This window comes from Bos taurus, chromosome 5 (genome assembly GCF_002263795.3).
Source record: "Bos taurus isolate L1 Dominette 01449 registration number 42190680 breed Hereford chromosome 5, ARS-UCD2.0, whole genome shotgun sequence".
In the NCBI taxonomy this organism is placed as follows: domain Eukaryota; kingdom Metazoa; phylum Chordata; class Mammalia; order Artiodactyla; family Bovidae; genus Bos; species Bos taurus.
Genome location: NC_037332.1, coordinates 87,685,586 through 87,702,267, shown reverse-complemented (window position 1 = coordinate 87,702,267; position 16,682 = coordinate 87,685,586). Strand labels below are relative to the sequence as shown.

Below are 16,682 nucleotides of genomic sequence, written 5' to 3'. Positions count from 1 at the left end.
CTAAGATCCCACATACCACGACTAAGCCCATGTGCTGCAAGCAGAGAAGTCTGTGTGCTGAACCAAAGAGCCCAGTGCAGCCAAAATAATTTGAATTTAAAAAATTTTTAAAAGGAACAATGTCTATGATACATCTCTACTGCAGGGCAGTGTGTATGGTATTCTTTGTGGAGGAAAAAAATGACAAAATGTCATAAGGCATATGACATATGCCTATATGTGCACGCATTATTTCTGGAAGGATATACAACAAATGTTAACAGAGGCCACTGAACAGAACAAAACAGATCAGTTGAAAGAGAGGCAATGAGAGGCTGACTCATTTTGCACCTGCTGGAATTTTGACATGCATGTATATTACCTATTTTTTAAATGGGCTATTTTAAAAGTCAAAAACATCAAAAATAAATTCAAATGGCAAAAACTCTGTTTAGATTCGAATTACAGAACTCTGGATTCACGTCCAGGAATTTATCCTCAAGTAGTACTTTCACATGTGGCTCCTCCTCCAAAAAATACACAAAAACCTAGTGAGAACAAGAAAGGGACTAAATCACACACTCCCTACTAAAGAACGGGGTTAACTATATATGCTGGGAGGGGAATATGAAAAAAACAAGAAACATATGATATGTAAGAGTTGCTTTTTTTTTAGAGGGAGGAGTAGATATAGACATGCCAAAAAAGAGACAGCAATGATCTCTGAAGAAGGAACTGATAAGGGAGCAGATAACACAGTACAGTGTAGCAAGAAGTATGGGACTTTCAAGTTTACATCTGAGTATCTAAATCTTTTGTAACAGGAGTTATTCGTGCTCAGCTGTCTCTCAGTACCCAGGTATTGGTTCCAGGACTCCTCCCTACCCCTCATCCAACCCCCAGATATCCAAATCTGTGGATGCTCAGGTCCCTTATATAAAATGGTACGGTATCTGCACATAATTTCCTGTACACTTGAAATCATCTCTAGTCCAGAGGGTCGCAAAGAGGACATGGCTGAAGCCCTGTGCTAAGTCGCTTCAGCCCTGTCCTCTTTGCGACCCTATGGACTGTGGCCCACCAGGCTCCTCTGTCCAAGGAATTCTCCAGGCAAGAATACTGGAGTGGGTTGCCACTTCCTTCTCCAAAATGCTATGTAAATAGCTGTAAATACAACATGTGTATATGCTAAGTCACTTCAGTCCTGTCTCTCTGTGACTCTCTGGACTATAGCCTGCCAGGCTCCTCTGGCCATGGGATTCTCAAGGCAAGACTATTGTGTTGCCATCCCCTTCTCCAGCAGATCTTCCCAACCCAGGGATTCAACCCTACCCTTGTCTCATGTCTCCTGCATTGGCAGGTAGGTTCTTTACTGCTAATGCCACCTGGGAAGCCCATACTATGTAAACAGCTGCCACACACAAAAAATTCAACTGCTGCCTTTTGGAACTTTCTGGAATTTTTTTTCCCAAATATTTTCTACCTGCAGTTGGTTGACTCCAAGGAAGCAGACCCCAGGGCCATGAAGGGCCAACTGTATTACTCTGTAACTATCTTTTCACTTTTAAACCACAAATGTAAAAGAAATGAAATGAGGAAAAAGACCCCTCAGAAGAAACCTGATTACTACTTCTTTAATGTTTATTACATTTCAATATTCAAAACACCAAAGAAATATTTATTTTTTAATTTACGTAAAAACTACTTTATTTGAAGTAAAATATCACTAGGATTCATAATACCATTCAACACCATTCAAAAGCCAAATGTACCCAAGGGTTTTGGCTCAACTGCCAAAAACCAGCATATCATTCCCTAAGTTATGATTTTGGCACCCTCTTGAGTTCTGTCCCACTACCATGTAGTGCCATAATGTGCTTTTTTTTGGGGGGGGGGGGTGGGGACGGTCAACTGTCCATTTCATCTACAGTAAAAATCTAATAGTCCCCATACTACTCTAAACCAACAAAAGATTTTAGAAGAAAAAGGCTAGAGCGGGTACTCTGCCAACAATGCGGTGATTCCCCACCTACTAAAGAAGAATCAGAGTTCATTTGGTCTTATTTAATTCAAAGGAGATTTTATTACTCAGCAATTAAATGAATGCCTCACCATTTAGCTAAAGAACATCAGGGATTTTAACGAGATTCCCTGGTAAGGTAAAGGCATTCTCTTTCCCCACTCATTAGCTAAATTACCTTGAGAAAGTTATTTAACCTGTTATTTAAAGCTGCTTCCTCCTCTGAAAAGAGGAGTTGCTGTAAGCATTAATCAGGATAATGCATGTAGAGACCTAGCAAAATGTCTGGTAGAAGATGCTCATTAACTATTAATTTCTTTTCCGCTCCCAGTTCCTTCAAAGGCTCCTGGGTAAACACCACATGATAATGTAGTTTAGCAGAACAGTTTGTAACATGCACATTAATACTGGGATATATTTTGATTAATACTTCCCTTGTACAGAATCCCATCCCATTCATCCTGGAGATTCCCATTTAATAATCATCTTTAAGTACTACTTGGTCTTCATTGGCTTCCTGAAAGCCTCACATCAAATACAGCAGAAATTCCCTCAACCAATACAACCAGGACCAATATCTGAGTAGTCAGTCAAATAATTTGTAGTCAGATAATAATTAAAAATGATACAAGCAATAAACATTTTCAAATAAAACAGGCAAACAAATATTCACTTCTCTATCTTTTATCTTAAGACTAAAGGCCTCATCTTTGAGTAAGGATCCACTGCTGATAGTTCTGTGGCATCTTTTTTGCATAAACAACACTCATAATGTATCATCTGTGTTTACCAGTTTGGGTTTCCTTATAATGTGGTAGAGGGACTTCCCTGGTAGTCCAGTGGCTAAGACTCTGAACTCCCAATGCAGGGGGCCCAGGTTCGACCCCTGGTCAGGGACCTAGATTGTACATGCCATAGCTAAAGACCTGGTGTGGCCATATAAACAAATAATTTTTTTTTTTCATGCAGTAGACTTAAAATTGCTGGTAAAAAACTATGGATAGAAAATACTCATTTTAAAATCTTCATCTAATTCAGGAGTAACTTTTAGCAACTGTATCCATAAATCTTTACACAGCATTATCAACTTCATCATCCCACTTAAATCACTGATTTGTATGAGGTTTAAACAAATAACAATAACAAATGGAGTTGGCATAAATAGGGTAGGGCATAAATAAACACAACTGCCTCTTAGTAATATATCAGAACTGATGAGAGAAACAGGCACACTGGAGCAGAATCTAATGATACGAGGTATTCAAAAATGTGTTTATGGTAGAAACGCAGAGCACTGGAGACCGTAATGAGTCAGCTGGTAGAAACTGGTTAAGAGAGCATCCACCGTACAGACTTCTCCCCGTCCTTTTCAGACCCCTTGGTAATCTGTATCCATCTGAGCCACCAGGGGGCCCGTATCCCCTTTACTCAGCCAAATTTTATTTCCCAGTTCTATTCAACAAGAACCCTCTCTTCAATGACATGTGCTCTATCACCTCCTTTTGCTTTTATCAAGTTTGTCCTATTCATCCAAAAAATGCTCCCTTTTCCTCTCTGCCTGTGGAGATGTTACTATCCTTCCAGTCCAGCACAAAGGCTTCTTATCACCAGCCCAGACTTCATTATGCTCCTTTCCTATGTGTTCATACAGTACTTAGAGTCTACCCCATACAATGTATCCCTTTATTATATTATAATCCTTCATTATCCCCTTTTTCCTGCATTAATCTTTCCCCTTCTGCTGGATTATTCCTACTAGCACACAAATATGTTCTAATATCTTCTAATTTATTTTTTAAGTACTAAAAGCTGCATACCCCCTCAATATCACACTGTTTCTCCTCTTCCCTCACAGCCTTATTTCTTGAAACAGTTGCCTATTCATGCCACCCCTACTTCCTTATTCCTGTGTACAGTGCGTGTGTGCTGAGTCGCTTCAGTTGTGTCCAGCTCTTTGCGACCCTGTGGACTGTAGCCCACCAGGCTCCTCTGTCCATGGGGTTCTCCCATGGAGTGGGTTGCCATGCCCTCCTCCAGGGGCTCTTCCCAACCCAGGGATCAAACGTGGGTCTCTTATTATGTCTGCCGTCTTGGCAGGTGGGTTCTGTACCACTAGCACCACCCGCGAAGCCCTCCTGCGTACTTACTTTTCTACAGTATGCGTTTCCGGCCTTGTCACTCCTTCTGAGTGTCAATGCCATCTGAGACATTACTTTCCTGATTCTCTCCTAAAATCACTGGCTGACAGTATGTTTCCATTCCACAATCCTCAACTTCTAATAAATTCTTAATGTCAAATTTGTTCAAGGATCCATCCTTCTTCTTGCTCCCTCTTCTCTCCCCCTTAGTCAGTGGTTTGCAAAAGGGACAGAACCAACTTCTAATGGAACTTTAAAAATTGCCACCAGGTATTTTGGGGACAAACAGTAGTACTATTAAGCGAAGAAGCTCAGAGATGCTAGGTGTCCTGCAATTCAAGAGACAGTCCCCAACAATGAAGACTTGTCCAATGTCATGACTATCAAAATGTCCGCACCAGATAGCCAGATGGGTCAAAAACCTACCTAGAACCTAAATCAGTTTTACAAATATAAGTATTATAGTGTGGTTTAAATATACACTCACTTTAATATACATAATTGTCAAGAAATATGACCACTGTAAAAATCAGTGGACAACTTTTTTCCCATGAGCTGACTATTTTGGAAACCCAGATCACCTATGGCCGTGAAGGCCCATCTGAGATGCCAGCACTACACAACTGTCTCACTCTGTTCGAGGAGCAGCCGTGTTCAGGAGATCGTACGTGGAGGTGAGGTATTTGCTATCCTGAATCCCTGCTTTATTTTCTCCACATGGGGCACTTCTCACCACCTTGCATAGTTTCTCTCTTACTTAACAATTTTCCTGATTAACTCTCTCCTCCCACTAAAACCTACATTCCAGGACTACAGAAATTGTTTTGCTCACTGCTCTATCCTTGCATGCTGTACTATAGCCAGTACAGTATCTGATATATACAAAGCCTCAATAAATATCATGGACTCAATCTGACTACTTCATGTCTTCTACTATGGTCATTAACAAGTATGTCCATATTAAAATACATATTATAAAATACTTTTATTTCTGTATCATATTACAGTTAGAGCATTATATTGATTATTTAGAACTGTAAGCATGTAAAGATAGTAAAGGGAAGATTCCAAAATACCTGCTATATAAATGCGAGATTGGGTCTCACAGAGTTGAGAAGTATTGGACTGTGGGAGCTTATTTTTAACTCATACCTCTCTTCAGAACACCATCCTCACAAATCCAACCTTTTCTCCTAAATAACTCCAATTAAAGGACCCAAAGACACTTCAAACTGAACATGCCCAAACGGAAGCTGATGCTCAACCCACTCAGCCAATCTCTCTGAACCCCATGGAGACTGAGAAAATTACTCCAGTGACACCAGAAGGCTAGGAATCATCTCTACATCTCCCTTTCCCTGGCCCCTACTCCAACCTACCAAGTCCTCTACTGTCTACTTTCAAAGTGTATCTGGAATCCATCCACTTCTATTACCAAAACCATCACCTTGACCCTCACGATCTCTTTTTTGAACTATTATGAAATCTCCTAACTAGTTGACTGCTTTTGCTCTTTCCCCTCTGCAGTCCATTCTCTAGACAATAACAGAAATACTCATTTTAATAAGTGCTTCCCACTGAACTGACAATCAAAACCAAACTTCAGTCATGGCCTCTAGGATCCTGCACAATTGGCTCCCTGATTAACTGTCCAGTGTTCTCTCACAGCACTCGCTCCTTCCCTTATTACTTGCCAGCACACATCTCTTCCCTCACTTCCTGCAATAAGCAAATCCTCAGGATCTTCCCTCTGCTGAGGTTTCCTTCTCCTCCAGCCCCTCCGCTACACACACATACACCGCCACTGCCACCAAGCAGCTATTCCTTCTCATCCAGCAGGTCTGTGCCTAGTTGGCACTTTCTCGGGGGCCTCCCTTGATAATCCAACCAAAAGTTCCAGAGATTCTTCTTCTTTTTTAATAGTTACTGACAATTAGAAAAGAGTATCTGCATATATTTATTTTTTTACTCCAGGACAGTGACTATGCAAAATTAAATTTTAACAGTCTAGTACTTCTAAAAGGGTACAAGTACATGGTATTTAATTTTTTTTAAACCTTTTTTTTTTTTTTTGGAGCTGCCACTTCATTTATTAGAAGATCGAGAACAATTACAGGTTGAAGAACAGAAACTTTAAAATCTGTAGCTTAAAAAATTGAGGTCAGATAATACTGGATGCATGGCATAGTCCCTCTTGGGCAGGAATTCTTTGCAAGGTCTCTATACTTGTGGTTTTAGAATATCCACTGATGACCAGTTTATAGAGTGATCCATGGTACCAAATATGAGTGTGAAACAAAGAAAAACAAATCAGATTTGCCAAAGCATGGCAGGAGAAATTAGTACATTTAGGGAAAAAATGAAAAGGTATGATGACTGAGCGACTGAACTGAACTGATGATGATGTAAAAAAGGAGGTCCAGTTTTCTCATGTGTAAAATGGGTCAGCCGGGGTACCTTTAGTATCTTTCTTACATCTGTAAAAATTATGAGTTGATTTGTTCACTGATTTGCACTGAGATGTGACCAAATCTTGATTGTACTGCATCTCACTTTCTTAGGTCCCATTTTACACATGGGAAATATACTTAGCCTCTGACAGGAAAAAAGGAGTAGGCAAAAAGCAAAAATAATAGAAGTAGTTCAGGATATAGACAAGTTTAGCTAATAAATCACATACTCTGTCTCTGTGGTGAAAGAAATGCTGTGACTTCTACCACGTACTTTGTTCCTTCCATACCATTTAGGTGGAAGAAAGAAACAAGGAAAAACTAACACATCCATCCACACACTTTTTGATGCAAAAAGCAAACTATTATTAGATTGATTTATTTGTATACCTTACGTCAGGGCAAAAAAAAATTTTTTTTTTTTTGGTGAAATGAATGTTTGATCTACAATAAATACCAATAGGAAAAGTAGTATTTGCTTTACAGAATTCAAGGCAGCATCTATTCTGTCGCTAATCGCTAAGTCGCTTCAGTCGTGTCCGCCTCTGTATGACCCCATAGACGGCAGCCCACCAGGCTCCCCCGTCCCTGGGATTCTCCAGGCAAGAACACTGGAGTGGGTTGCCATTTCCTTCTCCAATGCATGAAAAGTGAAAAGTGAAAGTGAAGTCGCTCAGTCGTGTCCGACTCTTATCGACCCCATGGACTGTAGCCACCAGGCTCCTCCGTCCATGGAATTTTCCAGGCAAAAGTACTGGAGTGGGGTGCCATTGCCTTCTCCATTTTAAAACCTTTTATTTTGGATTGGCGTACAGCCGATTAACAATGTCGTGATAATTTCAGGTGAACAGTGAGGGTAAACCCCCTGAGATTCTCTATCACTTTTCTTTCATGACTCTCACCACTATTTCTAATTATAAATTTAAGTTTCCTTTACTTTTTAACATCTGGTTCTCCCACCAAAATATACAGTCCATAAAAACAGGAACCAAGAATATTTTATTCACTATCACATATGCATCGGCTAGATCGGTGACTACCACAAGGCTTGGCAAACAGCAGACACTCAGTAACTATTTGTTGAAAGAAGGAATGAATGAGTCACCATTAAATCCAACTCCTCCCTCTCCAGCAAACACCATTTGTTACCAAGGCCTGAGAATGTTACCTCAGAAACGTCCCTCAAATCTTTCTCCTTTAATTCATTCCCACTATCATCTAAACACGCACACATTGTCTGGATAATTTTACCACCTTCTCAACTGATCTCCTTGCCTCGTCTCTCATCTATCCAGGCTATCAATAACATCACCATTCAAGTCATCCTAGAAAGAAACAACCTAATACAAAAATGATCTTATTTCATTTCTGCTTGAAAAACTTCCCCAAACGACCCTACACTCAAAAAAATAAAGGAAAATTGTCTTTAATACAGAAAATGAGGTTGGCGCAAACCTACCTTTCTAGCTTTAACCCCCCAAAGCTCCACTACCCACATATCCCTTCTGACACCAAGCACATCACAAACTAAGTTGGTCTCCTCACACACCACGTATCCCACTCGGTGCCTTTGATGTTCTGCGCCTTTTCACTCTGCCTGGAAAATTCTGGGTATTCTACAAAGCCCAGCTCTGATGTCTCTTTCTTAGGAAGACCCCTCAACCTTCAGAGACAGAATTAAGTTTCCAGAGTCTACAGAAAACACCCATCATCTTGTCCGGAAAGGCAGTATGAGCACAGTGGATTAACAGACCACAAGGCTATGGAGAATTACAAGGTTAAGTTACCTCGGCAAAATACTTACTGTTCCTAGGATTTTTCCAAGTTGTAAAGCATTTTTAATTGTAAAAACAGTCAATACAGGTTGACAATGCAAATGTTATCTCAGAACATTTTCCCCTGGCTCCTGAACTTGCCAGGTTCCTTTGCACCAGCAAGTCTTCATAGCATTTCTCAGGTATCATGATTCTTTCCAGATATGTTTTAATTGATTATATGTACATATTGCTTGGAAACAAAAGTTCATATGCTATTAAAACAAACCAATCTGTTGTGTCCTTCCAGTACTTCCACTGTAAATGGGAAATAATACAACAGTAGGACTGATACAAAGGCTGGGTTGTGTGTTAGTCCCGCACTCGTGTCCAACTCTTCGAACCCATGGGCTGTAGCCCTCCAGGCTCCTCTGTCTGTGGAATTCTCCAGGCAAGTATACTGGAGTGGGTAACCATTCCCTTCTCCAGGGGATCTTCCCAACTCAAGGATCAAACCTGGGTCTCCTGCACTGCATGCAGCTTCTTTACGGCCTGAGCTAGCAGGGAAGTCCGATATAAAGACTAAGACGTAAGACTAAAATTTAAGATATAAAGACTAAGAATTGAAAAATACTTAGCACAGACCTGGCAATAACAAGACTCAACACATGTTAGCTACTATTTATTAACCTAAACTGTGCAGGTCAGTCTCTGATATACCTGAGAGCAAAGACTATGCTTTTGCAATCTGTGCAACCCCATGACTTATCATCTGGCCCAAGAACATACTCAGTAACTGTTGCTCAAATAAAAATGAAGTTGAAACTAAGAATGTAAATGTTTGTGTCAATATTTGACTGAGTTAGAGAATCTTTAGGGACCATGAACAGTATTTTATATTGAGATGGAATCAGGCTGTATATTATCATGTATCTATCAACTCGAAGCATTAATAGCCCAAACAATTACTGTTCTAATGCTCTGGCTCGTCCTGACAATTTTTTATTACAGTATTACTAGGCTTCTTTCAGACTCTGGATTATTACTTTCTGCGCCCCAGGCCTGTGCTAATTTGCATGAGTTTTAAACTAATCATTAGATTTAAAAAGCAATTTTGCAATTTAAACCCATGGCACTTAATTGGCTTCCTACCTCAAGGCACTAAATTACCCTGAAACAGCTCATCAGACCTACCAGTCTATACAAGAGCAGAAAAGTGTTACACTTGGGTTTCAGAACTTGCATTGATGATTCAGAAATCACTATGCTAAAGAGGAGATCGCCTTGCAGCTCTCCCGAGTCCATAACAGACTGTATCTACATTCTTAAATATCTCCATCACTCTAACATTAAAAAACCAGGTACCCTGCCCCCAGAGAAGGGTGGATGTGGGTGTGGGTGTGTGTGTGTGTGTGTTTCAGTGGCCGCCTGGCCACGCCTTGCGATCTCCTGACTGGCGGGTGGCCTGTTAGGAGTCCTGACATCAGGGTCACCCCTGCAGACAGAGCAGTAACAGCCTTCCCTCGCGGCTGAGCGTGCCGCTGACGCCTGCGAGCCGTGCACCCATTACATGGGCTGCAGCCTCAGCAGCCAGCTCTCCAGGGAGGGCTGGCTAAGCACCGCACCCGGCAGGCCGGTGGGCGGGGAACGGGCTGAGGGACTGCGGGCAAGGTGGCTAGGATCCTTCACAGGGCTTGGCGCTCCCTGTGTTTGGAGGGGCAGGACCTTGCACCAACCTCCACGAAGGCATCAGTCAGGTCACTAGCTCGGTCCATCACTGGTAAATGGCGCCCGGCCACGATTTTCACCTTCAGCTTCCCAGGCATCGTCTCGGCTTCGGCCTCTTCTCGGGCTCCTGCAGACACAAACAAGCGAGTCTGCGCCGAGCGCCCAGCCTGGGAGGGGGAGGGGGAGGGCGGGAGCGCGCAGGGAACGGCGCGCGGCCGCGGGGACGCGCGGGGTAACTGACAGAGGAGGGCGCGCGGGGGCGCGCTGCGCCGCCTGGTGCTACTTACTCTTGGAGGAGAAAGGGGGCCTTCCGGTGCGGGAACTTAGGCCTCATTCCGGAGAGGCAGGCGGAGGAGTGGCCCCTATGGAGGCTTCTGCCCGAGCTCCACAGCGCTGGCAAGAGAAGCAGGAGCCAGTCGACATCCCGTTGAGCCGCTGCCGCCCCTACTTGTGTTTCTCCTCCCCCCAAAATGGCGGCTCCCGGGGCGGAGGAGGAGGCATCGATTGCTCGGCGCTCGGCCCACCTCGCAGAGGAGATGCGAAATTGACTGAGAGCAGATGAGAGGCGGGACGGACTTCGAGGAAGCGGAGGGCAGGGAAACTGGTGGAGCTCCGCATCATCCAGCGAGCGCGGGCTGTGAGTTGCAGCCCAGCTGCTTCCGGAGAGGAAACCGGTCTACCGGTCAAGGGCGGACCGCAGGTGCAGCTCCTAACCTCTCCGCGGGCCGTTACCTTCCCGGCAGCCAGCGCCGCGTTTCCAAAGGGCCAGGAGAGACCAGGCAGCAGCAGAGACGGATAGAGGAGCGGTTTCAGTTTGCCTTTAACGACCATTTAGTAGTTCGTGAAATCAGCTTACCTGGTTTCTACCTGGAAGGGCTACAGTTTTTGTCTTACATGAAATAGAGTGAGAAATTTCAGGAACCTCTCGGGTAGTCGAGTAAGTATTGGAGTAAGATAGTCGAGTATTTTATAGTAACATTCTTTATTCAGTCATATACACGTGTACTGGGTTACAGATGTTAAGGTAGATTTTGGACAGAAAATTTTTGAAATCCAAAGGCACTTCTTGCAGGAATTTGCCTCGTACCCTTAGGTCATCGCAGGCTGGTTATGCTGGCCATAAATCGGGCCAATCAATCAGGAGATGAGTTGTTGGAAGAAAAAATAACGATTTTAATTGGAAAGTTAGCAGACTGAGAAGATGGCCGACTAAGGCCTCAAAAAGCTACCTCTGCTTAATCTCAATTCAGGCTCCTTTTATACAGTGGGAGAGGGGCCCACTCTGTTAGTGTTAGTCGCTCAGTCGTGTCTGACTCTTTGCGACCCCATGGACTGTAGCCGGCCAGGTTCCTCTGTCCATGGGATTCTCCAGGCAGGAATACTGGAGCGGGTAGCCATTCCCTTCTCCACAATATCTTCCCGAACTTGGGTCTCCCATATTGCAGGCATATTCTTTATGGGTCTGAGCCACCAGGGAAGTCCAAATCACTGAGCAGAACCAGTAACAGCTGCGGGTTGACAGTTGCTCCCTGTCAACTGCTTGGAGGAGGAGCCCATTGGGTGCTAACCAATGGCTATAAAGCTGAGCGGCTATAGCTTGCCCCTGCACTGACACTCTTATAACTTCTTGAAGGGAATTGCCCTCCAATCTTAGTTCATTTCAGTGTGGTTATGGCACCCCACTCCAGTACTCTTGCCTGGAAAATCCCATGGACAGAGGAGCCTGGTAGGCTGCAGTCCATGGGGTCGCTAAGAGTCGGACACGACTGAGTGACTTCACTTTCACTTTTCACTTTCATACATTGGAGAAGGAAATGGCAACCCACTCCAGTATTCTTGCCTGGAGAATCCCAGGGACAGAGGAGCCTAGTGGGCTGCCGTCTATGGGGTCGCACAGAGTCGGACACGACTGAAGCGACTTAGCAGCAGCGGCAGCAAACATCTACAGTTCTGCCGAATTTCAGGACCTCCTACCATTGGAAGTTGGGCTTTTCTGGTGGCTCAGATGGTAAAGAATCTGCTTACAATGCAGAAGACCTCGGTTCTATCCCTGGGTTGGAAAGATCCCCTGGAGAAGGAAATGGCAACCCACTCCAGTATTCTTGCCTGGAGAATCCCATGGACAGAGGAGCCTGGTGGTCTATAGTCAGGGGACTAAAAGAGTCAGACACGACTGAGCAACTAATACACACCCCATAGGAAATTATGTTCAGCTAATTGGACGTACTTGATTAAACAGTTTGAAGACTCGACCCAATTGTATATATACATAAACTTGCTAAAATCAAGCCTAATTTATAGGTTCAGACCATCAGAAAAAGAGAAATTGAAACACACATATGAGGTAACACAAATCACTCCATAAAAGTATCAAAAACAGCGTTAACGATGCATGGCATGTTAAATACCAGAATGAGCATTAGCAATTTCAGTAGAAATATTATACCACTGGGATTCATCAGGAGTGGAAAATTCCAGATGAAGATATCAAGATGATATTTTTAACTTTGAAAATACTCAACAAGATAGGCATCCAAATTGGAAGGCAAGAAGTAAAACTTACTATTTACAGATGATGTGATACTGTATAAAGAAAGACTCCATGGAAAACATTGTTAGAACTAACATGAATTCTCTATAGTTGCAGGATACAAAATCAATATATAGAAACCTATTGCTTTCTTTAAAACTATCAGAGAAATTAAAATTCCATTTACAACTATCAAAAAGAATAAAGTATCTAGAAATAAATTTAACCAAAGAGATGAAAGACTTGTATACTGAAAACTGTTAAGACATTGATGAAAGAAGACACAAAATATTGAAGAATATTCCATGCTCATACATTGGAAGAATTACTGTTGTTAAAATGTCCATATTACCAAAAGCATTGTATAGATTCAATGCAATCCCTATCAAAGTTACAAAGCCATGTTCCACAGGACTAGAAGAAACAATTCTAAAATTTTTATGGAATCAAACAAACAAACAAAAAAACCCCACAAATAGCCAAAGCAACCTTGAGAAAGAGGTATCACACTGCCCAATTTCAAACTATACTGCAAAGTTATAGAGTGATGTTGTCATAAACATAGGCACACAGATTAGTGGAACAGAATACAAAGCAATAAATAGACCCACAAGTGTATGGGCAATTTCCATAAAGGAGCCAAGAGTATACATTGGAGAATTTTATAAGTACGTGCAATGTACGAAACTAGACCACTATCTTACACTATACACAACAGTTAACTTAAAATGGATTAAAGCCTTAAATATAAGACCTGAAACCATAAAACCTCTAGAAGAAAACATAGGCAATGAGGTCCTTGACTTTGGTCTTGGCATTAAATTTTTAGACTGAATCCGAAAGCAAAGCCTTTTAGGGCTTTCCCGATGGTTCAGCGGGTAAAGGAATCCACCTGCAATTCAGGAGACGTAGGAGATGCAGTTTTGATCCCTGGGTCAGGAAGATCCCTAGAGGAGGAATGGTATCCCAGTCCAGTATTCTTGCCTGGAAAACCCCATGGACAGAGGAGCCTAGCAGGCTACAGTCCAAAGGGTTGCAAAGAGTCGGACACAACTGCACACTGCATGCAAAACTAAAGGCAACAAAAGCAAAAATAAGTGAGCTTACATCAGACTAAAAAGCTGCACAATAAAGGAAATCATCCACAAAATGAAAAGGCATCCTACTGAATAGAAGTGCAAATATATATCTAATGAGGGGTTAGTATCTAAAATGTCGAACGCAAACAATAGTAAATAAAATAATCTGATTTTAAAATGGACAAAGGATCTAAATAGACATTTTTCCAGAGAAGACATGTAGGTGGTAAACAGGCACATGAAAAGGTGTTCAACATCACTATCATGGAAATGCAAATCAAACTACATTGAGATATCAGCACACAATATTAGACTACTCTCAAAATGGCAAAAGTTAACAAGTGTTGAAGAGGATGTGGAGAAGGGAGTCCATGCGCATTGTTGGTGGGAGTGTAAATTGGTACAGTCACTATGGAAAACATTATGGAGGTACCTCAAAAAATTAAAAATTGAACTATGATATGATCAAGCTTATGGATATTTGTCTACTGAACACAAAAACACTAATTTGAAAAGATGCATCCATTTTAATTGCAGCATTATTTACAAACTAGCCAACATACGAAAGCAACCTATGTCCTGTGTATATACAATAAAACACTAGTCAGTCATAAACAAGGTAATTTTGCCATTTGTGACAACATGAATGGACATTAAGGGTATCATGCTAAGTGAAATAAGTCAGAGAAAGACAAATACCATATGATTTCACATACATGCAGGATCTAAAAAAAAAATGAACAGAGAACAGACAAAGCAAAACCAAACTCACAGAAAAAAAACTGATGATTAGAGGACAAGAGGGCTGAGAGCAAAATGGTGAAAGTGGTCAATTGTATAGTGATGGATGGTAACTAGACTTACTGTGTTGATCACTTCATCATTTCAGTCGCTCAGTAGTGTCCAACTCTTTGCGACCCCATGAATTGCAGCACACCAGGCCTCCCTATCCATCACCAACTCCCGGAGTTGACTCAAACTCATGTCCATGGAGTCGGTGATGTCATTCAGTCATCTCATCCTCTGTCATCCCCTTCTCCTGCCCCCAATCCCTTCCAGCATCAGAGTCTTTTCCAAGGAGTCAACTCTTTGCATGAGGTGGCCAAAGTGTTGAACTTTCAGCTTTAGCATCAGTCCTTCCAAAGAACACCCAGGACTGATCTTCTTTAGAATGGAGTGGTTGGATCTCCTTGCAGTCCAAGGGACTCTCAAGAGTCTTCTCCAACACCACAGTTCAAAAGCATCAATTCTTTGGCGCTCAGCTTTCTTCACAGTCCAACTCTCACATCCATACATGACCACGGGAAAAACCATAGCCTTGACTAGACGGATCTTTGTTGGCAAAGTAATGTCTCTGCTTTTGAATATGCTATCTAGGTTGGTCATAACTTTCCTTCCAAGGAGTAAGCGTCTTTTAATTTCATGGCTGCAATCACCATCTGCAGTGATTTTGAAGCCCAGAAAAATAAAGTCTGACACTGTTTCCACTGTTTCTCCATCTATTTCCCATGAAGTGATGGGACCAGATGCCATGATCTTGGTTTTCTGAATGTTGAGCTTTAAGCCAACTTTTTCACTCTCCTCTTTCACTTTCATCAAGAGGCTTTTGAGTTCCTCTTCACTTTCTGCCATAAGGGTGGTGTCATCTGCGTATCTGAGGTTATTGATATTTCTCCCAGCAATCTTGATTCCAGCTTGTGCTTCTTCCAGCCTAGCGTTTCTCATGATGTATTCTGCATATAAGTTAAATAAGCAGGGTGACAATATACAGCCTTGACGTACTCCTTTTCCTATTTGGAACCAGTCTGTTGTTCCACGTCCAGTTCTAACTGTTGCTTCCTGACCTGCATATAGGTTTCTCCAGAGGCAGGTCAGGTGGTCTGGTGTTCCCATTTCTTTCAGAATTTTCCACAGTTTATTGTGATCCACACAGTCAAAGGCTTTGGCATAGTCAATAAAGCAGAAATATCAAATTATTATGTTGTATACCTGAAATTAATACAGTGTTATATGTTAGTTTTACCTCAATTAAAAAAAAATACTCAACAGGTTAAATTAAGTATACTAGACAGTGGTGACCCAGAATTATCTTTTCAAAGGAAAAATTTCTTTACAGAAGGAATACTGTTCATGTAAGTAAGAAGTTGAACTCCCCCCTCCAAAAAAAAGAAAGACTACCTCAAAATTAAAGTCTAAAAGATTAAACTAGAGAAACCTTTACCCATCCAAACTATGACAAATGAATAGAGGCAACAGTTTCAATGCAAATTTCCTTAAATCTACCTGCAGTTTTTGTGGAGTGTAACTCTACACTTAAAATGCCCTTACAATACTCTCAAGGTCAGCTATAATAAGTACATGATCAGCTAATCTTGGTTTGTTTTATTTTGTTTCAATGGTAGAGGTGAAAGAGCTTTTTTGCTGAAATCAAAATGTAGCTATAGTATCATTTTTTAATACCAAAAAATATATATATAAAGAGAAGAATTAGATAAATGAAGTTTAGCAACAATCTTAATGGAAAAATACTGCGTTATGTTACAGGATGTTGTAATAAAAAAATTTGTAAATTGCACAATTAGAAATTAGTCATTCAGCCTCCTAATTAGTAGCCTGAGAGGTACTTGTACATAGCTGTTGCCTTAGGCTTATCAACAGGAGATTATAATTAAGATGCTTCCTGAAGTTTTTTTTTTTTTTAGCAGAATTAAATCTGGCTTCAGTTTGTCATCTAATAATTGTACTGGTTTCTTTTAATTAGTTCTGTGAACAATACTGACTTTCCTGACAAATCCATCATGATCTGCTTCCTGATTACCTCTTTAGCTTCATACCCTCTCACACTTTTTACATTTTATATCCTACCATATTAACCAAAGTTAATGTATATTGAATATTTGATGTGCAACAGTCAGCGCATCTCAACTTTTAAGCCTCCCTAAAAACCTGAGATAGTAATTATCAGCTTTCATTTTATAGATGAGGAAACTGAGGCTTGGCAAAC

General features: G+C 41.5%; 1 protein-coding gene and 1 non-coding gene across 16 annotated transcripts in view; one reads left to right on the top strand and one right to left on the bottom strand.

The window, feature by feature from the left end:
* The window catches only part of C2CD5 (C2 calcium dependent domain containing 5), a 91,802-nt gene extending 81,261 nt beyond the window's left edge, over positions 1-10,541 (bottom strand). For 14 of the 15 annotated variants that reach the window (XR_009494401.1, XM_059886435.1, XM_059886440.1 and 11 more), the window contains exons 1-2: positions 10,357-10,541; positions 10,078-10,196 (exon numbers count right to left, since the gene is read on the bottom strand). Coding sequence is in view for 14 of the 15 variants with exons in the window: in XM_059886435.1 (XP_059742418.1) it covers positions 10,078-10,167 (90 nt within the window). In the remaining variant the exon portion in view is untranslated. The remainder of the gene's footprint in view (positions 1-10,077; positions 10,197-10,356) is intronic. The other variant, NM_001102503.1, reaches the window with a different exon arrangement.
* On the top strand, positions 2,825-2,897 carry TRNAG-CCC (transfer RNA glycine (anticodon CCC)). Its single transcript has one exon. It is a non-coding gene; the product is annotated as a tRNA-Gly (tRNA).
* Positions 10,542-16,682: the final 6,141 nt, after the last annotated feature.